This window comes from Pseudopipra pipra, chromosome 25 (assembly GCF_036250125.1).
Source record: "Pseudopipra pipra isolate bDixPip1 chromosome 25, bDixPip1.hap1, whole genome shotgun sequence".
Classification (NCBI taxonomy): domain Eukaryota; kingdom Metazoa; phylum Chordata; class Aves; order Passeriformes; family Pipridae; genus Pseudopipra; species Pseudopipra pipra.
Window position 1 is genome coordinate 1714045 of NC_087573.1, and position 27861 is coordinate 1741905.

General features: G+C 57.8%; 2 protein-coding genes across 33 annotated transcripts in view; both read left to right on the forward strand.

The window, feature by feature from the left end:
* Positions 1 to 9347, forward strand: part of NFASC (neurofascin) — an 84515-nt gene extending 75168 nt beyond the window's left edge. For 18 of the 32 annotated variants that reach the window (XM_064635601.1, XM_064635593.1, XM_064635588.1 and 15 more), the window contains 3 exons: positions 419 to 550; positions 1084 to 1161; positions 6626 to 9347. In XM_064635601.1, coding sequence (XP_064491671.1) covers positions 419 to 550; positions 1084 to 1161; positions 6626 to 6861 — 446 coding nt within the window. In that variant the 3' untranslated portion in view covers positions 6862 to 9347. The remainder of the gene's footprint in view (positions 1 to 418; positions 551 to 1083; positions 1162 to 6625) is intronic. The other 14 variants (XR_010425126.1, XM_064635589.1, XM_064635609.1 and 11 more) reach the window with 2 other exon arrangements.
* A 3731-nt stretch (positions 9348 to 13078) lies between these two features.
* Positions 13079 to 27861, forward strand: part of CNTN2 (contactin 2) — a 31753-nt gene continuing 16970 nt past the window's right edge. The window contains exons 1-3 of the mRNA XM_064635973.1: positions 13079 to 13222; positions 23210 to 23308; positions 27307 to 27451. Coding sequence (XP_064492043.1) covers positions 23254 to 23308; positions 27307 to 27451 — 200 coding nt within the window. The 5' untranslated portion in view covers positions 13079 to 13222; positions 23210 to 23253. The remainder of the gene's footprint in view (positions 13223 to 23209; positions 23309 to 27306; positions 27452 to 27861) is intronic.

Sequence of the window (27861 nt, forward strand, 5' to 3'; positions counted from 1 at the left end):
GGGGTCAGACACCAGGGCTGGATCCTCTTGGCCACGTTTGGCTCAGACCTTCTCCCTTCCCAGGGCAGCTTCCACACCCGGCAAACCAAAGCTCCAACCTGTCCCCCAGCTGCTTCTGCCCTGACTTTCTGCCCCTTTCCCCCTGCTCTGTGCCAGCTCTCACTTCATGCTGTGCCCTTTGGCTGTTTGCAGCTCCTGGGGGAGCGCTGAGCTGCCCAACCACCACGAAATGGAAGCAAAAATCCCACCCCAAAATCCCCCCCAGACGTTGTGCTGCAGCCTCAGCTCCTCTGACACCCCCAGACACACCCAGAGGGATCCCCAAACCAGCGACCTGTCCTGCTCCTCAGCTCTTCCCCCTGTGCTGCTGCTCTGTTCCCTCACAGCTGCTCTTTTTGTGTCGCCCTCCCCTTTGCAGCCTACACCAAGAGCCAGGTGGACATCGCCACGCAGGGCTGGTTCATCGGGCTCATGTGTGCCATCGCCCTGCTCGTGCTCATCCTGCTCATCGTCTGCTTCATCAAGAGGAGCAGAGGGGGCAAGTACCCAGGTGAGGCTCCCAGGGTGGGCATGGCCAGGCTGTGTCTCTCTGGGATCGCTGGGATTACCGGGATTTCCTTCCTCTGCTGTTGGTGGGGAGAGTTTTGGGCTGTTCCAGGCCGGGTGAGGGCTCAGGGAGGGTTCAGAGCTGGGCTCTAAAAAAGCCCCCCCTCTGCACATCTCCCCGTCCTCAGCTGGAAAAAGAGCTTCTCGGGCAAAAAGCTTGTCAAATTTTTGCAAAGCCAAGGGGAGACTGAAGGGAATCCTCCAATTACTGCCCCTGTCACTCCTGTCTGGAGTGCTCCTGGTGCCACACCCAGCACCCTTTGCAAACCCTTTGAGAACCCTCTGTAAGTCCTTCTGCAAACCCTCTGGAGGCTCTCCCAGGGGCAGGTTTTTTACCTGTCCATGAGCAGATACCCTTCAACCCCCCCAGGGGTGTCACAGACCCCCCCAAACCCCCCAGCTGCTGGTGCTGCCTCGTAAATCTTTGATTTCCTGCCCTGCTTTTAACGTGCCTGGTGGGGCTCTGCTTGTTTCCAGTCCGGGACAATAAAGATGAGCACCTAAATCCCGAAGACAAGAACGTGGAGGATGGATCCTTTGACTACAGGTACGTTCCTGTGGCATGTGGACCCCCCCAGCCCCCCATCAGCCCCTGTCCCAGCCATCACAGCCCTCACCACGCTCTTCTCCCAAAACCACAGCCCCCCGGGGCCACACAGCCTCTGAAATGATTCCTCCCACCTTCCTCCTCCTGCCTCCTTCCCTCTGAGAGTCCTCTGCCAAAGGAAACCCTTCCTGAGGGACCAGGATCCTGCTCAGGGCTCCTCCTTCCCCCGGCTCAGCCTGGGATGAGCAGTCTGGGCAGAGCTGGGATCTGGCATCAGCTACATGGGACAGCTCTCAGCAGGAGCAGACCAACCTTGATGACACTCCAAACACAGAAAATCCCCCCAAAAACCCAAACTTTGTGTCAGCCTGAGGGAATTTCTGGAGCATCTCCCTGTAGCTCAGCCTCTCTCCTGCCCACGGGGAGTATCCAGGGGAGAAATGCCCAAAGTTCTGTTTGGATCAGCCCTGTGAGCACACAAGCACTCTGATCTGGGGGTCTGCCTGCGTGCCAAACAAGGAATTTTCTGTGAGGTCACCCCACCCAAACCCCCTTGGAGGGCTCCAGCCCGGCCCAGCAGGGGTTCAGCCGAAACCTCTCCGGCTTCCCCCGGCTCCACTCCGCTGCTTGCACGCAAATGTCACCCTTTAAAGAGCAGCAGAGAGCCCTTTTCCACCCCAGGAAAACTCCCAGGATGTGTCAGAAAGGGCCAGGCAGGTTCCCAAGCATTCCCAGCTCTGCTGCTCTCCGTGGCTGCCCCCGGGAGCGGGAGCAGGTCCCGCTGTCAGGTCTCATCACATTGCCCCCCCTGACAGGTGAAGGGATGTTTTCCAGCACCTCCACTGGGCTTGGCTTCGCTTTACAGAACTAAAATGCCCTTTTTCCCCCATCTGAGCTGGATCCAAAGCCCAATCAGACCAGCAGGAATTTTTCTCCTGCCTTAGAAGGGGGTTAACTCCACCCCACGCCATTCCCGATGCTCCCAGCGTCACAAAGCCAGGGAGCAACGGTGGGAGGAATTTAGCTGGGATTCAGTGAGGGGTGGAAGGAGACACACGTGTTCTGCCAGAGACTTTAGGGGAAGCCAAACAAGCCTGGCTGCACACCCCAATAAATGGAGGCAGAACAACTGCAGCCTCCCCGAGATCGTGTCTGTGCTGCCGGGGGCACAGAAACCCCATTTCAGCAGCGATTCCTCCTCTCCAAAGGATGTCATTAAAGCCCAAAGCTCCTCAGTCCTCTGAGGGCACAACACAATACAAATACACCCAGCAGGACCCAGAATAAGCAGCATGTTGTAGGGAAAGGCTGATGTTCTTTATTGCCCTGAACAACACTCGGGGACAAAACCTTCCTCACCGTGCCGGGAGAGCTGGTCAGCACTTGGGGGGGTGGCAGTAAATCCACACAGAGGGTTCTGGGCATGTTCCATTCAGATTCCTGGCTGAGAACAGCAGAGGAGACATAGCTCAGCCTGGTCCTGGTGCAGGTTTTGCCCCTGATCAAAGACATCTCTTCCCAGGTGGGGTTTTCCCCATGCTCCTGGTGCAGATCAGAGCCGTAACCCCAACGCATAGCTCGTGTCCAGAACAATCCCCCTGTGATTTCAGTCTCACAGGGAGCCTCTTGGTTCCCAGAGCTGTGGGATGGTGTGAATCCCACGTAGGAAGCCTCAAACCCCTCATCCCCCCAGAGGTTCCCCCCCTCACACCTCCCAGGCTCAGCTCATCCCCTGGAGCTCAGCCCAGGCTGCCCGGCCGAGCTTCTGGCAGTACCCCCCCATTTCACAGCTCTGCTTCTTCTCCAGGGGCCACCAGGGGGGTCCCAGCCGAGGCCTCCTCGCCCCCATCCATCACTCCCGAGGCAAACCCATTGCCAGGGGCCACTTGCCTGGCACAGAAGGCAATCCAAGCTCTTGGCATGGCTGGCAGCAGTGCTGCACTCGCTGTCCCAGCACCATCCAAGGCACAGTGACTTCCAGGCAAGGGGAAGGAATGGGGTAAATCCTTCACCCTCCTGCTTTAGTTGAGGCTCCATCTTTTGTTGACAGCCCCCTTCCCAAAAGTTTGCAGGCTAAAGGCACAGGTCAGCAGGAGGACAACAACCAAGCCCCAGGATGCTCCCATGTTTTCAATCACGTTGTCCTGTGGACTAAACAGAGGAGGGGAAAAAAACCCCTAATCAAACAAGAACAACCAAAAATCCCCAACAACCCATAAACTTCGCCCCCTCCTCGGGAACAACAGGTTTCCTGGGAGAGAAGCAGTAGGAGGCTTCCCCTCAAGGAGGCAGAAAGGAAGGTGAAGCTGAAGGATGGCTCCGAAACGCTGGTGGCTGATTAAGATTGGAAATGATGGTGATGTTGGGCTCGAGGAGGGGAGCAATTAGTGTTTCCAGCAAGGACAGGGATTGAGCTGACGTGAGTCCTTCGGTGGCTCCCCCTCCCCACCTCCACCTGGCATGTCTGATGTGCTCCCATCACACCTCACGTCCCCAGTGCCCCCCGTGCATGCGACTCGCAGGTCTCTGCAGCCCGTGATTCATTGAATTCAGAGATGCTGTCACATCTTCCCCTTCCACTCACGGAATAATGGTTTTCCCGAGCACAGGCTAAAGCTGAGAAAGCTTATTTTCCAAAGCAGGGAGACCATTATCCTTGGACACTGTTCTGTGCCAGTGGCTGTGCCTCATTATACCAAATGTTCCAGCGCTGCACGTGGGGGAGTCGGCGGGACAGCCGGGATGCTGGGAAGGGAAAGTGGAGTGGTTTGAGCTGCTGGATTCCAGCTGAGGGTCAGGGGCAGAGGGTCCACGCTGCAGGCAGTGCCAGCTTGCCAGAATGGGCCCCCTCAGCAGGGCAGGAGGACACAGACCCTGCTCAGGGCCCCGGGCAGGGCAGGTCTGGCAGTCGCTGACACGACCCAGGCCCTGGCGTGGAGATCCAGCAGAAGGTTGGAGGGGAAACCAAGAGCCCCCCTTTCCCTTGGCCCTTGTCCTGCTGCATGTTGGTCCCCAGAGCCACCACTGCCCCCCACAGCTGCTCCCTGGTGGACTCCAGCCACATCCCAGGAGGCTCCTGCAGCTCCCAGCAGTGAGCCCTGTTTGGTATAACGAGGCACCCGAGCAACCCGGGCCTTCCTCTTTTGGTTTTTAGCACTGCCCCCTGTAAATGCAGAGCTCATCATATCTCTCTCTCTGATCAGGCTCTTTTCTGCTTCTCTCTGTTTTATTCCCATTCTTTCTTCTCCTTTTCACCTGGTCTATCCACATGGACCATGAAGGTCTCTTGAAAGGTAGGACCACGTGCTGCCAGAAGTCCGGCACATTTAGCTTTTTTTTTTCTTTTCTTTTTTTTAATTTATTTTCCTTCCTTCTGCCCACTGATTTCATTACAGCCAAAACACCCCCTCCCCCTGTTCCCGTGTTCCTGCCTCACCTAACACATTAAACGAGCCCCCTCTAACTCCTGCTGGCACTGGGGGTACCCCCACATCCAGCACATTGCTCCATGGGCTGGGGGGTCCCCCCAGGAACCAGCCAGGCCCCCCCAGCTCGAGCTGCTGAGCCCTCCTGGTGCAGCAGGGTTGGACCTGGGACTGATGCCCTTGGTGCCCTCAGCACCTTGGAGTCCTCACCCTCAGGGATGGGGACGAGGGACACGAGCCCGAACCGCTGGATCCTGAGACGCTCTTGGTCTCAGCCCTGCAAACCCTCCCTCTGGCTCAAGCCTCCCCCTCTTCCCGAGGATTTATGGCACTCAGGACAGCATCTCCCAGCTGGTTTTTCCATCTGGGTGCTCTGGTTCTCTAATGCACACCCGGGAATCCATTTGTTGGGGTCGTGTTACATGGAGGGGCTGGTGAGTCTCTGCTGCACCCTCCCAATGCACTAACGGGACAAACGGGCCTGGAGAGAGGTAAAAACCAGGGGGAACACCCAGGAAATGCATTTTTCCCATTTAGGGAAAAATCTGGCTCTGGATCCAGCTTTACCTGCCCCCCAAACCTTGGGAAAGGACGTTGCCAATGAAGGGATCTGGGTTTTGCCACTCTCTACTTGGCATTCCTGGGGCTTTCTAACCCTCAGTCCTGCTTGCAGACTGAACTCTTCCTCTCCCACCACCCCCTTAACCCCCCACCAAAAAAAAAAGCTGCTTTCAGAGCTAACAAGTTATTTTTTACTGTGATGCCAAGTTAACACGAGGTCTCAAACCCTGGGGTTTTGTTGCTGCTTCGTTCCCAAAGTGCTGATCCGAGGAAACCCGGGGGGAAAGCTGCCTGTGGTGCCCTGGGACACCAAATTCCTCTCCCACTGCGGAGCTGATGCCCTTAATTAGACAGAATGAGGGAGAATTAATGCCTTCCCAGTTGCTCCCGGGCCCAAGCAAAGTGCAAAAATAAAATAAAAAAAAGCCCAGTATTTTTACCTGGTTTAAGGAAAATAAAGGAGCAGAGCAGGGGGAGCGAGTCTGACAAAACAACAGCAATAAAATGACAGGAGTGGAGGTGGGAGCACAAATATTTAAGGTCTCAATGTGATATCTTCCAGAATACAACAGAATTTGCAAGCTGGACATAAGATCAAACATGAACTAAGGACGAGCTGATATGAAAATTAATTGTTATATATATATTTATATATAAAGAGAGAGAGAGAGAGAGAGGGAGGGAGAGTCCACTCTCATCCTCCACAAAATATCATCTCTATTTATGAGATCCCAGCCCTTCCCCTCCAGAGGGAAAACAGCTTTTCCCCGTTTAGTTTTTTTGTTAAAAGGCTTTCTTTTAAGTGGTGGTGGTTTTTTTTTCCCTGTGGGTCAACCTCCTTATTTTCCAGTGACCTGGCTTAAATCTTTCTAGTGGGGAAAAAATAAAGAAAAAGAGAGGAAAGCATAAAGAATTGGGGGTTCAGAAATAAGCTCAGGAAGGTGAATTCCCACGAGTTTTGGAAGCTGCACAGAACTTGGCATCCTCCACGTGCCCCCTTGCAGTGCTTGGATTGCCCTCCCATTGCATGTGGCTCCCAAAATAGTGTGTTTTTGGCGAGGAGATCCGGCCACAAACCACTTAAACCGGGTTAGAAAGGAAGAAGGAATAAAAGCAGTGACAGAGCAGCGGCGAGGGAAGGGCGTTTCTAAAGTACCCCTGAGAATTGCAGGTGAGGTGTTTCCAAAGTACCCCTGAGAATTGCAGGTGAGGTGTTTCTAAAGTACCCCTGAGAATTGCAGGTGAGGTGTTTCTAAAGTACCCCTGAGAATTGCAGGTGACAGAGGTTAAAAACCTGATTTTTATGACAGAAAAAGGTGAAGGTTGGGCGTGGGCCCCCCTTCCCCTGCACTTCAGCCCCCCCAGGACAGCCCCAGCACGCCCTGGGCTGGATTCGGGGTCGAGCTCCCGAGCCCTCGGGGTGGAGGCTCCCAGGCCCCGTTTCTCAGCCCTCACCGTGTCTGTCTGTCTGTCTGTCCTCTGCCACCCAGCGATGAAGACAACAAACCTCTTCCCAACAGCCAGACGTCGCTGGACGGGACGATAAAGCAGCAGGAGAGCGACGACAGCCTGGTGGACTATGGAGAGGGGGGAGAGGGGCAGTTCAACGAGGACGGCTCCTTCATCGGCCAGTACACCGTGAAAAAGGACAAGGAGGAGACCGAAGGCAACGAGAGCTCCGAGGCCACCTCCCCTGTCAATGCCATCTACTCCTTGGCATAGCCCAGTGCCCGGGGACACCGACAGCCTGAGGGGGTCCGGAGGGCCTGGGGGGGGTCCCACAGCAGCCCCCCCCTCCCCGATGGGAGTGTGGGAATGGAACCAACCGACGAAAAAACGAAACGCAAAAAAAAAAAAAAAAAAAAAGGGGGGAAAAGGAAAAAAAAAGAAGAAAAAACAAACACACACAGAAAAAAAAAAAAAAAATAGAAAGGAATCCAAGCAAACAGGCGGCCCAGGAGGCTGCCCAGGCCATTTCTCCTTAGCAAACAAGCCAACGGCCTCGCGGGGTTGGAGCTGGGTCAGAGATTCCAGATGGGCTGGAAGGGGAGATGCTCGAGGTGAACCCCAGTTTTGGGGCTGCCCCCGGCGCCCAGAGCCAGCCCCGAGGGGCTGCAGGGTGGGCTGGGCCACCCAGACCCCCCCAGGGCCCTTTCTGTTCTTTTGGGAGGGAGCTGAAAATTCTTCTATTTAATTTTGGCAGGAAGGTTCTGGATAAGAGGGGAGGGGTAGAAATAAAGCCAAGAGTTTGGGGGAAGGAAGGGGGGTGAGAGGGGCCTGGGCAGAGCAGCACAAATGTGGGAGAGGAGGAAAGAGGTGGATCTTTGGGTGATAACACGCTGTACTCCTGAGCCATCCATCCTCACAGCAGCACCTCGCCCAGGGCCTCTCCCAAACCAGCCAGAGCCACAACCTCCCTCCCCGGAGATCGAGCAGCACCTCTGCAGGGAGAGCAGGTCCCCAGCACTCCCCCAGCACCTCCCCCCTGCAGAGCCCACGAGAGCTCACCCAGAGCACCCTCGGAGGACAAGAGGCTGCAGAAGAGCTCCTGGGACTGGTGGAAGGACAGTGAGGTGCCTCCCACCCCCCGAGCCCCGGGGGAACAGCACTGCAGGCAAACCAACCACCGGGGTCCAGCCTTTGCTTTGGGAGGATTTGGGGGGCACCTGCCCCCAGCCCACACCTGCTTTCTTTTAAAGGCAACTCCATAAATCTTATGTAGCAAAGAGGGAGTGGAAGCAGGACCAGGATGAGGGGGATGGAAATCGCTTGTTTTTGGAAGGGAATCAAAGGCAGAGGGTGAGGATGGAAGGACCCCCGGGTTCGGGTGGAGCATCCCCCGGAGCCGCAGCTCGGAGGGCTCAGGGACACCCCAGGAGGGCACGGGGTGGGAGCCCAGGAGCCCAGTCCACACCTCCCCAGGCTCTGGGCCGAGCCAGACGGACAGTGTGTCCCACTAACCCCCTCCTCATTTCTGACAGTGGCCTTTCCCCCCTCCATCAATCAGCCTGAGCGAGCCCCTTCCCCGTGGGACCCCCCCAGCCCCCCGCTGTCTTCTCTACATATCAACCCCCTGCATTTAACCCCCCCGGCTCGGGTGGGAGCGCTGCTCCACATGCCTTACACAGCTTGGACCTTCCCGGGGGGTTCCCTGAACTGGCACTCTCCGACCCCCAGGGCAGCAGGAGCAGGATGCCCGGGCAGCATTCCCGGCTGGCACAGCACGGATCCCGGCTGGCACAGCACGGATCCCGCAGGAGGAGGCAGAGCTGTGGACCAGCCCGTGTTCAGTGGCCAAAGCCACGCGTGTCCTCCCAGCTCCTGCACTTCTGAAACCAAAGGTACCTTCGCTGAGAGAGAGATCCAAGGGTTGGTTCCTCCGGACCACGAGCGACGTCGGGATGGATTTTTGTTTCCTTTTTTTTTTTTTTTTCCCTGAGGAGGAGGTTTTTCTTTGTGTTCAGCACAGTGGATTGATTGCCACGGGATTAATGCAATTGTTCTTTCAGCTCTCGAGCTGGTTTGCTCTGCGGACACGTCGCTCTAACGGGAACACTTCTGCTGCTGGGGGTTGGGGAGAGGGCCACGGCCTTTAAGCTGCCCGTGGCAGGAGGATCCCGGGCCTGAGCACCTGTGTGGCTCCTGCTGCTCATCCCACAGGGAGAACAGGAGGGAAGGATGCAGCTTAAATGCCTCCCTTAAAAAAATAACCCTAATATTTCCCGGCGGGCACAGCCTGCCCTCCCTGGCACCCTGCCTGTGTGTGACAGCACAGGAGCCCCAGAGTGCAGGATATGGGGGGACACTGCCGTGGGTCCCTGAGCCCGAGGCTGCTCCCGTCCTCCCTGGAGTGCTGGCGCAGCCAGAGGCGGAAAAAGCAGCGGGAAGAATCGGGAGTTTTGGTCCGAGCCCTGAAATCCTGGAAGCCCACGGAAACCCAAGGGGCCACCAGGACCCCAGAGCGTCCCCTGTGCCAGCATTGCCTTCTCAGCGGGTGACAGCCCCCGATCCCACGCCTCACGGTCACTCCTGACCCCAGAGAGCGACGAGGAGCTGCCGCTCCTGCCGCCCACCCCGCCGGGGGGAGCGGGAGGGTGGAGGGCAGGGCTGGGCAGTGCCACCCGTCACCACCCTGGCACACGCGGCCCCTCTCTCGGGCCGTGCCACCGCCTCTCCTGGCACATCCCACCGCCTCTCCTGGCACATCCCGCCGCCTCTCCTGGCACATCCCACCGCCTCTCCTCGTCGCGCAGGTCCCAGCAGAGCTGCGAGTTCGCCCTGCAACGCCTCACCCTCGTGCCAGGCTTAGCGTGTGTAACTTAAGCAGCAAACCCGATTTCAGTTTTAAGCAATAAAAAAGAAACTTGTTTTAAAGAAAAAAAAAAAAGAAAAAAGAAAAGCAAAAAAAAAAAAAAAAAAAAGAGGGAAAAAAATCTATTTCTTGCACTAAAAACCTGTTTTATTAACGAGAATAACGATGCTTTTCTGGTCCTGACAAAAAAAATCACCCACTGCATCGGTAGCTCCCCTTGCCCAGCAGCGCCTGTCTCCATGTCCTCGCCTCGGGCATCGGGCTTTGGTTGTCCGACACAGTCTGAACCCACGTCAAAGCCACAAAAAATCCCATGTCAAACCCCCCAGAACGCCGTGTCAACCCCCCGCAGACCAGAGTCCTTCCTTCACAGCACCGAGTTTTCCACGTCTGTTCCTCCTGCTCACACCCAGACAGAAAGTATTGGGACTATTTTGTTTCTCTTTAATTTGTAAATATATATCACAATCCATCCATCCTCTCTGTAAAACCTCCTGGTTGGTCTAAAGTATTCTATGTATTTATTTGCCTTTTTTTTTTTAAAGCAAAAAAAAAAAAAAAAAGAGAAAAAAAAGGGGAAAAGGACAAAAAACCCACCACCTTTGAGTTAACCCACCTGTCCCAACGAGAAATGTCGAGCTGAGGCTGTAAAATCCCCCGTTTACAGCGAGGAGATTTATGGACTACAGGAAAAAAAAATGTTTAATATAAGGACTTATAAACCGACTGCATGAGAGATGAAAGAAGGCCCAAATACTCAGATATCTTTTTTTTTTTTTTCTTTTTGAATCACTGTAAAAAAAGAAAAAAGACGGGATTTTTTTGTATAGAGAACACTAAACATATAATAAAACATTGTTCAAAACTCGACGCCGAGCCTGCGGGTCCCCTCCCTCGGCCACCCACAGCTCCGGAGCCCGCGGGGTTGTGCCGGTCCCCAGCGTCCCCTCCTCCCTCCCCAGCCCTTCCCCAGGAAAGGAGGGTGTTCGGGCCCCCCAAACCATCTCCCAGCAGATTATCTGCCCCCAGAACTCCTCCCAGAGCCCTCCCTGACCACTGCCAAGGTCAGAGCGGGCAGTGGGGTCCCTTCCAGGGGGGGAACCCGGGGCACGAGGCTGCCCCGTCCCCGCACGCCCTGGGGAAGCTCAGCACGCCTGGGACGCTGTGCTGGCAAAGCTGGCAAAGCTCGGCACCCTCCCGGTGCCAGCTGCGCCCCCGCACCCTCGGCAAGCGCGGGATGTGCGGGATATGCGGGAAGAAGGAGCCCCCAAGGCCCAGCAGACGCGGGAGCTCCCGGGGTTCACCCAGCCCTCCATTCCTGGCACTGCTGCCCCCCCGGGGCCCATCCTGCCCCCCCGGGGCCCATCCTGCCCTCCCGGCCCTTCCCGCTCCCGGCAGAGGCTCCCGGGGCCGAGCCGTGCCGGGAAGGGGCTGCGGGAAGGGGGAGCTCTGGGGGTGATGGAGGTGGAATTGCTCGCCAAGAGGATGAAGGCATTAGTGCTTCCTGCTGCAGGGGGGGCTCCCCCCACCCCCTCCCCACCCCGACTGCAGCAGCAGTGATGGGAAAAAAAGGACTTTTTGCCCAGTGTAGACCCCCCGGTGCAGACTGGGGCAGTGGAGGCAGCGGCCACACTCAGTCCCTGCCCCAGGGAGGGATGGCAGAGGAATTGCGCTCGGTGCAGAAATTCCGAGCTCCTGGAAGGCAGGGACTGCTCCAAACCCTCAAATCCACCGCTTCCCACTGCCCACAGGAGCCTCCAAGCCCAAGGTTGGAGGGCGTTTCTCGGGGCTGTCCAGACGGCTGCTCCCGCCGTTCCCACGGGACACAGGGGGCTTTTATCAGCCAGGAACGAGCGACGACGGGCCGAGCCCGTCCCCGGGATCGATGCGGGTCAGACACGGACACATCAGCACGATAATGACACCGTGTCTGCCCGATCTCTGCCCGGGGGCAGCAGGGCTGGATCGATACCGGCAGAGTGTCTCCAGTTACCCTCCTCCTCCTCGGAGAGGCAGCTCCAGCCTGTTGCCTTCCCTTCTGGCACCGGGAATATCCGAGGGAGCCCTTACAGAGCTGCCTTCCCCCCAAAGTGCTGTCCCGGTCTATGTTTGCACCAGGACAAACACCCCAAAGGTCCCTGATGTCCTTGTCACCTGCAGAGAGACCCTCAGAGAGCTGCTGAGAGCAGGGACACAAAGGAGAGGGGGCAGAGGGCAGGTCCCCCTCCCTCCGCCGGGACAGAACTCCCTTGGATTTCGCTCCTCTCATCCCTTTGCTGGGGGTCAGGCTCCAACCCTGCTCTTCCTTTGTGTCCAACAGGACACCAGCTCTCCCAGGTGAGGGCTGTGCGAAGGGCTGGGGCCGGTTCCTTCCAGTCTTACCCCAAAACGGCAGCGGGGAGCAGAAACCGGGACAAACCGGGCAAGGGAAGGGAGCTGGGACCAGCACCGCGCCCCACTCCACCGCAGGCGCCTCCGGGACAGCAGGAGCTTTGCCGGTCAATAGAGACGCTAATGCCTTAATTACTCTTCGGTAATTGCAGCCCATTAACCTGTGGACAGCCCCAGCGCCCATTGATCTCCTCACATCATTAACAGGTCTGGGCTGGAGCTGGGAGGGGTGGGAGGGCACGGTGGTCCCCGACACGCTCCCAAATCCTTTCGCTTCCCACAGCCCGGCAGCGACCTGCCCACCGGCAACACCCCGCACCGGGGCACCCTCCACACCTCGGCGGGGGTGGCATCGGCGGCATCTCTTCCTTCCGAACTCCGGTGCCCGCAGGGAATCGCGGAGGAAGTCCTGGAGTGTCCCTGTCTCATCCCGTGGCATCGCTCCACCGGGACACGCCTTCCCCCGGCCAGGATCTCGTGGCTGCAGATATTCTCGGGAAAGGCTCTGGGTGCCAGCCCCGAGCCCCTCGGACCACAGGCACAGCCAGAGGTGGCTCCGGCTCACCCAAAAACCCCAAAGGCGACCGCGGTGCCAACCCCGCGCCGCCCCCTCCGAGGAAACCGCGTCCTCCCGAGCTCAGCATCGGAGCATCCCAAAATTTGGCTGTACAGCAATTTCCTCAGCGGGAACACCGGCCCGGCTGGGTGCATATATATACAGATATCCATACATATATATATAAAACACATATCTGGACATATTGTGTAATATAGATGGATCTATTGTATAATATATTTATATATTTGGGCACGGGGGGTGCGTATGGACAGAAATACCTCACAGAGATGGGCGTCCCTGCCTGTCACCCCCCACCTGGGGCTGATCCCTTCCCTCCTGCCACCCCACAGAGAGGGGCTCGGACCCCTCCAACCCCCCCCAGGCCCTACACCTGCTCCGGCCCCAGGGACGGGCCGAGCCGGCGGCGAGCGGAGCAGACGAGGGGGCTCTGCCGGGGGCTGGTGGGCGCAGCAGGCCGGGGGATGAATTATGCATGATGCTGCAAGTCGCTCTGCCTCCCTGACTGGTCCTTGGACTGTGGCAAGTGAGGTAAAGGCAGGAGGAGGAGGAGGGAAAAAAAAACCCACCCCTGCGCTCTCCGGGGAGCGGCGCGGTGGTTGGCAGCGAGCGAGGGAGCGCGCACGCAAAGGAGGGAGGGGAGGGAGGAGCACATCCTAATGCAGAGATGCTGCAGTGGCTCTGGGCACACACATCCCCGCTCGGGCAGCCACCAGCCGAGCGCTGCCTCGCAGCCGAGCCCCCCGGCAGCGCCGAGGCCCCGCAGCCCCCCGGCTCATGCCCGCACGGCCGCCCCGCACAAGGTAAGAGCCTTCCCCCAGCCCCGCGCCGGGCCCGGAGGGGTGCGGGAGGGGCTCCGCGTGCCGGGGCACCCCTTCCCCACCGGAGACAACTCGTGGTCGGGTTTGCTTCGGCCGAGGGGAACCTGCCGGAGCCCGCGGGCCTCGGGCGGGGACCCTTCGGGCATCCCCGGGCGGGCGATGCCAGCGGCGGAGCGGAGCCGGGGGCGGAGGTGGGAGAAGGGGGGGCCGCGGCTGTGGCACTTGTGGCAGGGGCCGGGCGGCCGAGGCGGACATTCCGTCAGCAGGAATGTCTCCTGTGGGATGAGCCCGGGAATATTTTTGTTGTTATTTACCGCTGTCCTGCTTTTTCCTGTCGGCGCTCGGAGAGCCCGCTCGCGGGGTCGGGGAGGGGTTTTGGGGTCCGCGGGGCTTCTGCTGCCACAAAACTATTTCAGCGTCTCCATCTGAGCCCTGAGCACCTGAGAGTTCCCTCCCCGGGGAGGAGGGAGCGGGGACACCGTGGTGTCCAAATTCACCCTCCTGGGAGGGGCAGGGGGGGCAGATCCCAGGGGAGAGGAGGGAGAGGGGGATGCTCCGGGCACAGGGAGGGGATTTGTGAGGCCGAGGTTTGGGTCAGGGGGGCTCAGGGCTGTGGGGAAGCTGCAAAGTCATGGATGAATTGCCCACCCCGAGGGGGGCACCCGGCAGTCAGGGCATCCCTGTGCTCTCTCCCTGCTCACACAGGATGGATGTCGGGATGGGGAAGCAGCCGGTGGGAGGGGAGGCTGGAGGTGATTCGTGGGGCTCCCCCTTCCCATGCCTTGAAACTTCCCGAGCTCCCTCCTCATCCCACCCACGCTGCCCCAGTGGCTGCTCCAGCCCTGCTCCACTCCCAGCAGTCCCAGCATCATCCCTCTGGCTGCACTGGGGACTATTCACGGGACACTGTCATCTCTCCAAGGAAACACTGGTTGCTTTGAGGATGGGAGGCAGCAGCCTCTGCAGCCTCTGGCTTTCCCCAGACCCTCAGCACAGCTCAGCTCCTCCCAGGCCACCCCAAAACGGGCCCACCAGGAGCTCTGAGGGCACAAAGCTCAAGCACAGGCTCTTGCATGAGATTGAGAAGCAAGTTTGCATCCGAAAACGAGCCTCTCAAGGCCAGATAGTTGGTCCTGAGCACACCCAACAGCTAAAACAGCCTCAGAAGCCACTTGCTTTGCTCACCCAGGGAAGCAGCAGGTCCCAAACTTTGTAGGAATATCTGTGCTTCCCAGGGTTGGATCAGAATGACCCAAAAGTAAAGGAAACAAAGCAAAAGGGTCATGCCCAGCCCAGCTGCTCCTGGGGCACAGGTAGATGGAGGCAAAGGGATGCCAACGCTCTCCTCCATCCCCTGATGGACTCCCACCAAACAGAGCAACCACTTCTGTCACCCACAAAGGCAGGACCCAAGGGTGTCATTAGGGAGGCATTTCCCACACTCCCACCAGCTCCACCTGCACAGGGAGGCTCCCTGGAGCTGGGAATCCACGTGGAGCTAAGCTCACAGTGAAGCCCAGCCCGGCTGTTCAGCCACGCTGAATGCTCTGTATACGTCCAAAATCCCAATTATCCGTGAAAACTCGTGGATTCTGACGAGAAGCAGAGACCTCCCCGTGTTTCTCAGCAACCCCTGAGAGCTCCAAGGTCTCCCACAGCACTTTGTCCCTGGCACTGGCTGTGCCAGCCCCCCCAATCCGGGAAGGTTTGAAGGTGCTGGGATGACACAAACCCACGCAGCCACCTGGAAAACATCTCACCTGCAGGGATCTCCCAACAGCTCCCAGACAGCAGCACGGGGCTCCCTGCTCAGCCCAGCAGAGCTGGGGGAGGCAGGGAGGGATCCGTGGCCTCTGGGATGGCTCCTGGCTCTGGGATGGCTCTCGGGTGGCTCCTGGCTCTGGGATGGCTCTCGGGTGGCTCCTGGCTCTGGGATGGCTCTGGGATGGTTCTGGGGTGGCTCCTGGCTCTGGGATGGCTCCTGGCTCTGGGATGGCTCCTGGCTCTGGGATGGCTCCTGGCTCTGGAATGGCCATCCCGGAGCTCTCCCTGCTCAGAACAGGGATGAGCTTTGCTCTGTCTCGTGAGGGTTTGCTCAGCACATCCCTCTCCTTCCTAAATCAGCACCAGCGCTGCTTTCCAGGCACGAGGAGCTGCACATTCCCAGGAAGGGTTTGGGGTGGGCTGGTGGCGGTGGGACCCCCCTGCTGCACTCACACAGCCCCCTCCCACCAGGGGAACTTGCAGCACAAACAAACAGCACAGGCAGGAACCCCCAGCAGGGACTTCTGGAGATGTTAAAACACAGATAACAGGGGAAGAGGGGAGAGGCTTCCTTGGAGAGCCCTTTAAGAGCCAAAAAACAGGGATGGAGGAGACAAAACATGATTCAAATGTGCTGTGACAGGATGGATCAGGCTCTTTCTAGACACTTTCTGCCTTTTCCCACTCTCGGTGCCTTCGGGTTCTCGTGGAGCTGGAGAGCAGGAACAGCTCTGGGCAGACAAGGAAACAGAGTCTGCTCCCAAGCTACACAAAACCCCTTCCCTTGAACCCAAAATGCTTTTTATTCCACGACAAACACTCCTGGCCCCATTGCCACCGTGTGGGGTCCGGGGGTGTTCAGCACGACCCAGGGGAGGTGTCCCAAAATTCCGAGGAGCACACGAGGAATTCCCACCCAGAGCCAAACCCAGCCCCCCCCAGCAGCCTGGATGCTAAATTATTACATGTATTATTTATTGTACAGCCTGTGGAGCTGTCAGTCCTGCACCAGAGAGCCATAAAACAGGAAGGGGGATAAGTGTTCAGTGCTGATTCCTGCTTGTTTCCATAAGGGCAAGAGCAGCTTGACACCGTTTGGAGGCTGAATCCTAAAACCACTTTAACAAAGGCAGGAGAGAGGGTTGGACACTGGGGTGGTGCCTTCCCAGGAGCAGAATAAATGACACCACTGCAGGGGATCCCTTCCCCTCGTCCTGGGAGAGAGGGATTCTGTACCTCCCCAGCACCACCAGTATGAGAACCAGTGGGGCCAAGGTGAGGGCTGAGGAGCTCTGTGGGGCTGGGGAAGATGCCCAGTGCCATGCAGGGACCCCCAAGACACCGGGAGGGCTCTGGGTGAGGTCACACCAGCAGCAGGCTGGGGGATCAGGGATCCCAACACCTCCCCGGGGCTGCCTCAGCCCCGAGGTTTCCCAAAGCCCTCCACTTGTTTTTCCTCCCTCCCAGCACCAGTTCCTGCCAAGGCAGCAGCGGGGAGGGGATGGAGCAGGCTCTGGTGCAGGTAGGGAGCTATTTATACCTGTGCCACATCAAAGAATCTCTGCTGCTGACGCCACGGAGCTCTAATAGCAGAGAGGGGGTGGGTTGGCGAGGCTGGCAGAGCTGGGGATGGCCCAGGGTTTGGGCAGAGCTGGGGATGGCCCAGGGTTTGGGCAGAGCTGGGGATGGCCCAGGGTTTGGGCAGAGCTCCCCACAGCTCAGCTCTGCCTGTTCCAGGCGTGGGGAGGAAAGGGGAGACCTGCAGTGAGGAGCTTTATTTTGGAGTTTTATTTTGGGGAGGAGGTGACCTCGACTCCCAGCCTGTCTGACATCCCCTCCCGTGCAATCCCTGAGGAATAACCAGCATTCCCCAGGGAAAGGGGGTGCAGGCTGTGCCCAGAGATGCTCGGAGGGTGCTTTGCACCCCAGTGAACGTGCAGGGGAGAGTCTGGGAGAAGGGCCCAATGTTTGGAACTTTACCCACCATAATCAGCATTAAGGAGGGTTTTGGGCAGACATCCCCTCCCAGCCACCCCTGTGCTCACCTGGAGTCACTGCTGGCCTTGTTTTCAAAGACTCTGAGCATTTCCCAGCTGCTGTGGACTGAGCTATCGATTGAAACACGAGTCTGGAGGGAGAGCTCGGAGCTGCAGCTCGTGGGGAATTCACCTCCCGAGCCAAACTTCCCCCATCCCCTCTGCCCCGGGGCCTGGGGATGCACAGAAAGGTTTCCTGGCTGTTCCTGTGGGTCTGCTTTGTCTTCTCTCGTGCTCCAAGGCACCTCCTCAGGGCTGAGCTGCTGCAGCTGCCCCGAGGACCCTCCTGGGGGTGGCACGAGCCTGATCTGGCTGTGGGGACACCCCAAGAGCTTCAGCCCCAAAACCCCGGGGACTTTCCAAGGGTTTGTTGCAGCAGAGCAGAGGATCAGGCACCCCAAGGCACCAAGGTGGTGGCAGCCAGAGATGGGAACTGGTTTGGTCGGGGGGGGTGGAAAAAAGAATAATAATGATAATAAAAAAAAAACGGCAAACCCCCTGACTGCAAAGCCCAGATCGAAAATTCAGACTTCCCAACGTAACAGAAGAGCATGAAAGGCCCCCTCATAACATCACCCTTTTTATCAGAATTAGATTTCCCCCCCCCAGGGATCCCAGCCCATCCCGTGCCTCCCACACCCCATCCCATGTCCCTGGAGCGAAGGCAGATCCCGGCTTTGTCTCCTCACAAAAGGGAGGGTTTGCCTGGATGGGGCTGAACCAAAAGAAAACTCCCACTGAGCCCCCGTGACAATGAGGGGCTGTGACCCATGATGTCCCTGCATGCACCAGCCAATTATTAGGGAAAGGCACTTAAAAGGCACAGGGAAAACAGGGACCACTGGGAGCCCGTGCCTGGATGCAGCTTTCCTGCTGGGATCACCCCAGAGCCCTCCTGCCCCTCCCACCGGGACCAGAAGGGCTTCTTTTACCCCCAGGTGAAGCCAAACCTCTCCCTGCTTTGAGCAGGAGCTGCTCCTGGGTGCCAGGGCTGCCTCCCCCGTGGCACAGCCACACACTGACCCACCAGCATCCATAAAATCCGCTCAGGGAAGCGCAGCCCTGGAGCAGCAGCTCTTCTCCCAGCACTTGGCTCCAACCCGGGCCCATCCAACACAAAATCAGGGATGGGAGGGTGGGAGCGTTGCAGCCTCAGCCCCTCAGCAGCTCCAAACTCTCCCAGTGATGCCCCCCCTGGACCTGAGCTCCCAGGGGGGCTTTCTCTCCCCCCACAGGGATTTCTCTGTCTTTTCCAGCATGTGGGATAACCTGGGCTCTTCCTCTCCCCCTGCTCTGAGCTCTTCCCCCCCATTCATCCATCTGGGGAGGAAAGAGCAGGAGCCACTGATCAAACATTGATCCTTATCCAGCCAGGGCTGCTACAATTAATTGATTATTATCAATTTAAGGTCCTCTGGCTGGGGACAGATATCAAACCCAGCAGTGCCCACAGCACTCCTCTGCCTCGTGTTCTGACCCCACTGGGTCTTCCAGTAACTGCAGTGGGGTTTGGGGTCTGTTTTTGGGGTGTGAGGAGCCTGAGCTCCACCACAAGGCTTTGAACCCTCTGAGGCTGTTTTTTGGTCCTCCTTTGGGCCTTGGACACTTCACTGCTTGGGGTGGCTTTGGGGTGGTTTGCAGGATTTCTGCAGCAGCTGCTGCTGCTGCAGGTCCTGGAGCCACCAAGAGATCAGAACCCAGAAAAGCTCAGGAGAGGCTGAACTCAGAGTTTGCCTCTTAAATCAATCTCCTGAGCACAGGCAGTTTTACAGGAGGACAGATCCATTACAACAAACCCATTTGTAGCTCACTGAAACACGCTGTGCTGGGATGGACAGACTGTTCCCAACCTTGGGGAGGGCTTGCAAGTCAAAACCCAGGGAACATCAAAAGCCTGCCCTTCCCAGCCTTTGCCACGGTCCTGACTAAAAGAGACACTCAGCACAGGAGGAGCTGCAGCATCACCCACCCTCAGGAGCAAAATCCTTCCCCAGGGAAGGAGGCAGCACAAGGAGCTGCCCCACTTAAAAGTGCTCCTGTGGTCAGCGAGCACAGGAGGTGGAATTACACTGATTTATCCTGGTAATGGATACTGCTCTGCTGGCCTTGTCACCTCCTGTCAAAGCCCATCTCCCCCCAAAAGCCACCCCTGGCCTCCCCACACCCAAAATCCAGCTGGAGTCCCCCCCTGCAGAGGATGCTGCTCCACAGCCAGAGCTGGAACTGGACCAGGACCAGGCAGTGTCTCCTCTCCCAGAGGCTCAGGACTCCTCACAGTCTCTCTGTAGCTCCTGGACTCCGTCTCCACGATAATGGATCATTCCCAGATCCCAGGGGCTCCAGAGGAAAGGGCTAATGCTCGTGGTTTTCCCACTGTGCCCACGCCTGCCCTGCTGCAGGAGGTATTAATGACACATCCATTAGCAGGGAGGGCAGATCCCCTTTCAGTGCAGCAGAAGGCTCTCGAGTGACTGTCAAAATACCCCAGGACGAGGGGAAAGAACAGGTCCCCGTGGCCCTGCTCTAATTAGGGACGGAGGGCAGGTCTGAGTGTGAGCTGCAGAGTGCCTGGGCACGCCTGGGAGGAGCTGAGGGGCGGGTGCTCGGGGTCGTGGCTTTGGAGAGGCCCCCGAGGCCCCAGCCCAGCCCCAGGGGTGACCTCAAGAGCAGCAGCCCCTCAGGCACAATTTGATCGTGGCTTTTAGGTGACAAGGCAGCAGGACCAGGGAAAGCAGCATCCAAGAGGATGAGTTCATCCAGGCTCTGGTTGCACATAAACTCAGTGTCAGCACTCGGAGAAACTCCTCCGTTTCTCTCTTCCATCTCCATTTGGTGGGGACGGGACCTGGAGCTCCTCCTGGCTGTCACATTCCCGATTTTTTTTACCAAGTTAAAGCACAGGGTGCATTTAAAGCAGCAGAGCAGCAGCACCTCCCTCAGCAGGAGCCTCCCAGGAGCAGCTCAGCACATCCCACCTCCAGAGCCGCCCCGAGCCACCCCGAGCATTCCAGGAACAGCCACCCGGCAGGGGGGCTCTGGGGAGGTGGAGGGATGAGCACAGGGGAGTGGGAAGAGAGAACGTGGTGAATAAAAGGGATGAGAACAGATGGGGAGAGCGGGGTGGGAAGAGGCAGAGCCGGAGCCAGCACAGAGCTGTGGTTTTACATCACAGATAATGAACAGACAAATAACCCAACAATTCAGATCAGCTCGATTTTCACAGGATACCAGCTCTGCTTGGCTGCAGGGGGTGAAGCTGAGGGGGGGTGCTGGGGGCTGTAGCCCATGGAAAGGCATCACAGCTCTTCCTTCCCTTGTCCTGCCCAGATCCCAGCCCTCGGGAACACCTCCTGTTGAGGTGGAGGCACAAGGGACAGGCAGGAGGAAACTTGTTCAGATACAGCACATCCAGCAGCAAGTGGGAAGTGCTGATAAAACCAGGGAGGTGGCAGGAGCTGCCCAGAGGAGCCTCCAGCCCCCCAGGAGGGACAGTGGCCCACACTGACCTCCTCCTCCTTATTACATGGACTTAAACTGACGGAGAGTGGGTTTGGATTGGATTTTAGGAAGGAATTCCCCCCTGTGAGGCTGGGCAGGCCCTGGCACAGGTTGCCCAGAGAAACTGTGGCTGCCCCATCCCTGGATGGGATGAATCCCATCTCAAGGCCACGAGTGCCCTGGTCTAGTGGAAGGGATGGGTTGGGATGGGATGGGATGGGTTGGGATGGGATGGGATGGGATGGGATGGGATGGGATGGCATGGGATGGCATGGCATGGGATGGCATGGCATGGCATGGCATGGGATGGCATGGCATGGCATGGCATGGAATGGGATGGCATGGGATGGCATGGGATAGGATGGGATGGGATGGGCTGGGCTTTAAGGTCCCTCCCGACCCAAACCATTTGTGTTTCTACAAAAAATAACCAAACTGAACTTTCCCACCCTCTTTGCTATTTGTTTTAAAAGCGAGAGGGAATAGGAATAAAGGAGGCAAAGCTGCAGCCAGTCAGAGCTTCCCGGGGCAGCTCCGGGGCTGCAGATCCAGGCCCAGCAATCGGGGCTGGAAGTGACGGAGCAAAGACTCCCTGACTTTAATTTGCTGGTGCAGGAACAGCTCCACTGCTCCCTGCCTTCCACAGGCCCTCAAGGAAGCAAACTGGGGAGACCTGGAAAAGTCAACCCGTTAATTAGTGCAGAGCTGGCACCGCCCGCAGACCCCCGTGGCAGCTCTGCCTGCTCAGCACCCCCGGCCGAGGGCCGGGGCAGGGAACAAAGGGACAGTGTTTGCTGCGGGGCCGTGGGCTCGGGACGCCGTTTGGGGCGGGATTGTCGTTGCCATCAAGTGATTCCATGTGACTGACTCACTCCGGGGCTGCTGGAACAAATGGAGCAGCTTCCATGTGCGAATGTGCCCCACGCCCTTCCCTGCTCCGTCCCCAAATTCCCTGCCCAGAACGCTGCTCCCACCAGGAGCTGCCACGGCCTGATTGGGAATGGGAGGAAAAGGAGGCAGGGGTCCCTCCTCCCCCAGCCACACACACCGTAATTAAGCTCCAGCCTTATTTGGGACCCGGCAGATAACGAACCCCAACCAGGGCGTGAGCTCGCTGGGGGCAGAGGGGATCCAGCCCCCTGAACCCAAACGAGATAGAAATCAAGGATTTGGGGGAGGACACAAAGGGGCCAGGTGGCTTTTGCAGCGGGCAGCGTTCCCCGGGGGGGGGGTCGGGGGGCAAAGCCGGGCTCTCCTGTTTGCTCAGGTGCAGCTCCGGGGCTGCCGGTCCCAAACCGGCCGAGCTGGGGCTGCATCCCGCGGGACGGGGGCTAATCCCGGCTCGGGGGAGCTCGGGAGCAGCTCGGGCGGACAGATGGGCCGGGACGCGAGCGGAGCAGCACCAGCTGGAGCAGGGGGGATGAGCAGCACGGGCGGCCCCGGGAGCTCTTGGCAGCATCTTGAGCGGCGGCTCAGCGGGCTGTGCGCTCGGGAGGGCAGCCCGGGCTCCTCCTCCTCCTGCCGGGGCCGTTAACAAAGAGGGGGGAAAAACCCAGCCCGATATCCCTGCTGGAGTGCCGGGGGAAGAGGTGCCTGTGCTGGAGGTGCTCCCGCGCCGGGTCCAGCCGGGAGAACTCAGGGACGAGGGGCAGCACAAAGGGCACAGGGTTTGGTTGGGTTTTCTAATTTTTGGGAGATCTTGGCAGGCAGGGGGCTGTGGAGGGGACTGGACGGCTCTGCTGCCCCTGCTAACTCATCCCTGGGCACCGGGAGATGCCTGGGCACTCCCTCAGCCCTTCAGTAACTGTTCAAATGCATTAAACTTAAGAGAAAAGCAGGAAAGGACCCAGGGCTGTGTTGCCCCTTTGCACATCCCCCCACAAGCCTGAGCTCCCTGCCTGGGGCTCTGAAAGCTGGGGAGCAGCACGTGGGGAGAGGCTGAGCCCCCCAACCTGTCCAGAACAAAGGACTCGGGGCTGGCACAGCCCCCAAAATCAGGCAGTGCCTGAGGAGTTTCAATCAAAGATGCCTTTTTTTTATAGAATCACAGAATCCCTGACTGGTTTGGGTTGGAAGGGACCTTAAAGATCACCCAGTGCCACCCCCTGCCACAGGCAGGGACACCTTCCACCAGCCCAAGTTGCTCCAACCTGGCCTTGGACACTTCCAGGGATGGAGAGTCCACAACTCCTCCGGAAAACCTGTTCCAGTGCCTCCCCACCCTCTCAGGGAAGAATTCCTTCCCAATATCTGTTATTTTCACAAAGTACCAGCTCATTTCTTCCTCCTCACCCCCCACCAACATCCTGTGTGTGCTCTTCTGGCTTTGTGGTTTTTAATCAGGAGCATTCAGGAGGGAGTGTTATTTTTGGAGGTATGGGAGGGGGGAAGGAGAGCAGATAACGAGGGGAGGAGGAACAACAACAAGTCCCCGACCAGATTTGTCGTGCCAGGGAGAAAAAAAGAGCTCCTTCAACCGCTGCCCTGCCCTTGGGACAGCTGGATGTTCACCCTGGGGTGACTCTGCCCTGGGCCTGTGGCCAGCAGGGTGGCACAGCTGGACACTGTGCCCTCGGGCCGAGCCTCTGGAATCACGGAATCATGGAATATCCCCGGGAAGGGACTCAGAATCCAGCTCCTGGCAGCTCACCCCGCTCTCCATCCCTCGCAGGGCCACCGTCCCCGTAGAGGCTCCACACCGTGACCTGGCACAGGATGGGAGGCACCAGAGGGTTTGTCCACACGTCCCTGGCTGTCAGCACCTTCCTGGGTAAGAGTTTCCCTTGGGAGAGGTGGGAGGTGTCTGGGGGAACATCACCAGTTGGGATCAGCCCAATCCTCGGGGGGGTTTGTGCCACCCAGGGCTGTGTCCATGTTATTCCCAATTTCCCTTTGTGCTGCTCAAAGAGGACAGGAATGGTTGACACCATCTCCCCCCCCCCTTTCTAAATCCAGGTTTGGGTGAAATCAGGAGATGCAGGAGGAATTTCCTTCTGCCAGTGGGAGTCACTGGTGGTGAAGCCACTTCACCATCCTGGATTTTCTAGGGATGCCTTGTTGGCCACACCCTGACTGCAAGAAGATTCCTGTTCATCAGGGACCATTGCTGGATCTCAGGGACCATTGCTGGATCTCAGGGAGGCTCAGGCTGCTCTCTGCAGGTCCCTTTTCAGCAGGGAGACATTTCATTTCAGCCAACTGAGAATTAGATAATGTCTTCAAGCTAATTCATCATCCCGGGCAGAGGCTGCTCGCCTGTCCTTATAAATATCTAATTACCTTTTAATGTTCTCTGGATCCCCGGGGAGGCAGAAGGAGGGGTGGCTGCCCTAGATTGGGAGGCAATTATCCTGTTTGGAAATTGGTCTGACCCAAATCTGGGCATGGAGATGGACTTGGGTTCTCCCATTAACCACCTGAGTTCAGGCAACTCGCTCCCAGCCCAAGCTGAGCCCCCCAAAACTGCCCTTCTGGGAAGCCTGGGAGGGTGATTTTCTCTGACCTCTGGCTGATGGTGCAATGGATCTGAGGAGCCAGCTGGGAAATCCTCCCTGAGGACACGAGGGAGGGACTGGGGACACAACGATGGCAGCAGCGAGAGATGAGGCTCGAGGAGACACCACAGAGCCAAAGCCTCCAGGTCTGGGGCAAAGTGTAAAGGTCTGGAGCAATCTGTAGAGCTTTAAAGCTTCTCAAGTGCACAGGGACAGCTCTCTAAAATCTAAAAACCTCCCTGGCCTTTGTTCATTTGGGAAAAGCTCTGCAAAATCTTGAGATCTAAGGCTGGTTAAAGCCCTGACCCTTTGTTCCTCACAAAGCTTCTCGTTAAAAATAAACCCCTCTGCTCCTCTGGGAGCTGCCCCTTCAAAGATAACCACTCGGGCTCTGGGCACATGTGTGTGTTCAGGCTGCCCAAAACACCAATTAATTGCCCAGCTCCCTCGTGTGCTGAGGCTCCAGGCTGTGGGCAGCACTCCGGAGCCACGGACGTGTCCTCAGAGCTGGAATACGGCTTGGAAAACACTCAGCTGAGCCACGGATCATTCCCTGCCCTCCAGAGCTGGCTCAGGGCTCAGCACAAAGGGGAAGGGCTCAGCCTCCTGCACACCTGGGCTTTCCAGGTCTGCCTCTCAGCATATTCCTAAAAATACCCCACAAATGATGCCAGGGAGGGGCCGGTGCCCAGGGAGGCTCTGGAGTCACCTCCCCGCAGCTGCTTTGCCAAATCTTCATGTTCAGATGTTCCACCCGCCCCTGGTTCTGTTTATTTTGGTGCTGGTATTGATCTGCACTGCCCCTGAAGGTCGCTGGGGAGGTGCAGGGCTGGGTTTGCCACCGTTCCTGCTCCAGGCTGGAAGCAGCACGGACAATCCCGAGCGGGTCACTTTGCTCCTTGCAGAATTGGAGGAGACCTTGATTCTGTGTCTGTCCTCCCTGTTGCCCAAACCACAGGGCCCAAGGACAGAACGTCTTGGTAACATCAAAAATGAGAGTTCTGAGGGGACAGAAGTGCCCCCAGACAATCAGTCTCGGAGGTTCTGAGATTTACCACCCTGATTTACCCTCAGTTCTTAATTCTACCCTTGTCCCCGTGTTGGAACTGTTTAATTATGGCTTTAATCTGTTTGTTTAATGAGTGAGATGCAGGCATTTCACCCCCAGCACCGACCAGACACCTTGGAACTGGAGAGAAAAACTCACCTGAACTCCTGGCATTGATTTCCTTGGGGAAAATCAATCCCTCACAGTTGCAGTCCATAACCTTGGCAGGGAAAAAGGGACAGCAGAGGAGAGCAACGGGACACAGAGTCTGGGTGGAAGCCGAGGGGAGGACGAGCCTAATTTGGCTCGACTGGAAAAGAGCATCCCACGAGAAAGGGCAGGGATGGGAGTGGTAACAACATATATTTTATCTGTTAAACAAATAGGAATTATTCACCACGTGCTCCCCGTTAATCTCGAAATGTAAAGCTGTTAAACCTCAGTCCAGTCACTGCCATCTGTGAGAACACAATTAACACACCTGTCAGAACACAATTAGTACTTTCTTATTAATTCCCCATTACCTCCTGATTGTTTTCCCTGCTGGTCAGCAGAGTTCTTTCCAGCTGGGACTTGCTCAGCACAGCCACTGCTGACCCCACTGGGAGGAGATTTCCAGCTTCCACGAGCTTTTCCTTCAGGAACAGAAGGTTTTTAGGAGGAAATGGCACTGGTTTGGATGGGACACAGCCCTCAAAATGCTGCTTTTCTTTCATTCCAAAGAGTCAGCCCCGGGCTCAGCCCCCTCCCTGTGACACCAGGGACCAGCAGGCTCCTGCAGCAGCACATCCCGAGCTCTGGGATAATTGCCTGGTGCTGGGACAGCTGCTCCAAACCCACTGAGCCAATTAGCAGAGCCCCCTTTTCCCATCCCACCCTCATCCCTGCACGGAGCAGGAGCCAAACCCCGGGAGCTGCAGGTAAAGGGGCTGCTCCCCCTGACCCCAGAGAGCTGAGCTGGCCATTCCCTGCTGGAAGTTACTCTTGCATAAAACATCAAACTGGCTGGAGCTGCTTCATTTGAGGAGTGCCCATGCTGGGGAGTGGAGGGAAGGAGACAGATTGTGGGGTTGAGACAGTTATTAATTCAATTAGGAAGCATGGAAGGATCCTGGAGCTACAGAAGCATCTTGGAGCTTATCAGTGAGCAGGGGACTGTGCTGGTGGCTCCTTCCCTGATAAGAGACAGGCATTTCCAAGGTGCCAGGGAGAGGACAGACCTGCTGGCAATTATCCCACCAGCTGCTCCTGCAATAAAGAGATTTCCAGGCAGCTTCTGCTTTGGTCTTATTTACAGTGTCACTGCCAGGCCAGGTTTTGGACAGGGCTTGGAGCAACCTGGTCTGGTGGAAGGTGGTCAGGAGGGTGGAACTGGATGGGTTTTAAGGTTCCTCCCATGCCAAACCATTGTGGGATTCTGGTTTCCATCCAGCCTGTGTGGAAGGGGGCCTGTTAGAATTTGGTATTTATCTGAGGCATGAGTCCCTCAGCAAGGCCAGATGGCACTTCCCAGTGCCAAAGGGTCACCAGAGGGTGCTGGCTCCAAAGGGGGGCCCAGACACAGCGTGGGAGAAGCAGGAGGGTCCTTCTGTTCCTCTCGTGCCTCAGCCTGAGCCGCACCCACAACAGCAAGATCAGAGTCCAACCCGTGTCTGAAGGCTCCAAAAGCAGCTCAAGGCTCATCCCAGTCCTGGAACAGAATGGTCTGCACTGGTTTGAACACCAGCAGCCAACTGGTCTGAGTGGTCAGAGCTGGGGTGCTGCAGATGCAGGGGCTGAGGGACCGGCAGAGCAGGGACCATCCCGGGTCTCCTCCTGCTCCCTCGTCCTGGAGAGGATGAGAGGAACCAACCAGCCCGTGCAGAGAGAGGAGGAACCAGCCCAGGGAGGGCACCCAGGGCTTCCCAACCCCTTGGGGTTTTCCGAGGGCTGCGTGTCCGTATCCTCCATCCCTGCGTCTCCGGGGTCGTCGGTGCTTCCGGCAGGGTGGGATGGGTGGGATGGTGGGATGGTGGGGATGGTGGGATGCTCCTCTGACAGGGTGGGATGGTGGGATGGTGGGATGCTCTGTGGGTAGTGCAGGCTGGGAGCCTCGAGCCAGGGCTGGGCTGTGCTGGCAGATGGGCTGTGACTCTCACGCTGCTCCTGCTGCTGCCAGGGACACCCTACGGAGCCGGAAAGGAGCGTTTTTTAGGAAAAGCCAAGCGGGTTTTCCCTCTCTTGCAGTTTGGTGCCAGGCCCAGAGCAGCACCAGGAGCTACGGGCCCGTGTTTGAGGAGCAGCCCTCCCACACCCTCTTCCCTGAAGGTTCAGCAGAGGAGAAGGTCACTCTGACCTGCCGGGCACGAGCCAACCCCCCTGCGACCTACAGGTGAGCTCAGACCCACAGGTGAGCTCAGACCCACAGGTGAGCTCAGACCTACAGGTGAGCTCAGACCCACAGGTGAGCTCAGACCCACAGGTGAGCTCAGACCTGTGAGCTCAGACCCACAGGTGAGCTCAGACCTACAGGTGAGCTCAGACCCACAGGTGAGCTCAGACCTACAGGTGAGCTCAGACCCACAGGTGAGCTCAGACCCACAGGTGAGCTCAGCTGCTCCCTCTGCTCCGGCACCGGGGGGAAAACCAGCCGGGATTTGCTTCCTCTTCTCCACTTTTATATTATTAAGGTGGGAATGAGCCTCCTTGTCCACACAGGGTGTGAGTCCCAGGAGGGAGCTGGGGGGGCTCAGCCTGGAGAAAAGGAGGCTCAGGGGGGACCTTCTGGCTCTGCAACCCCCT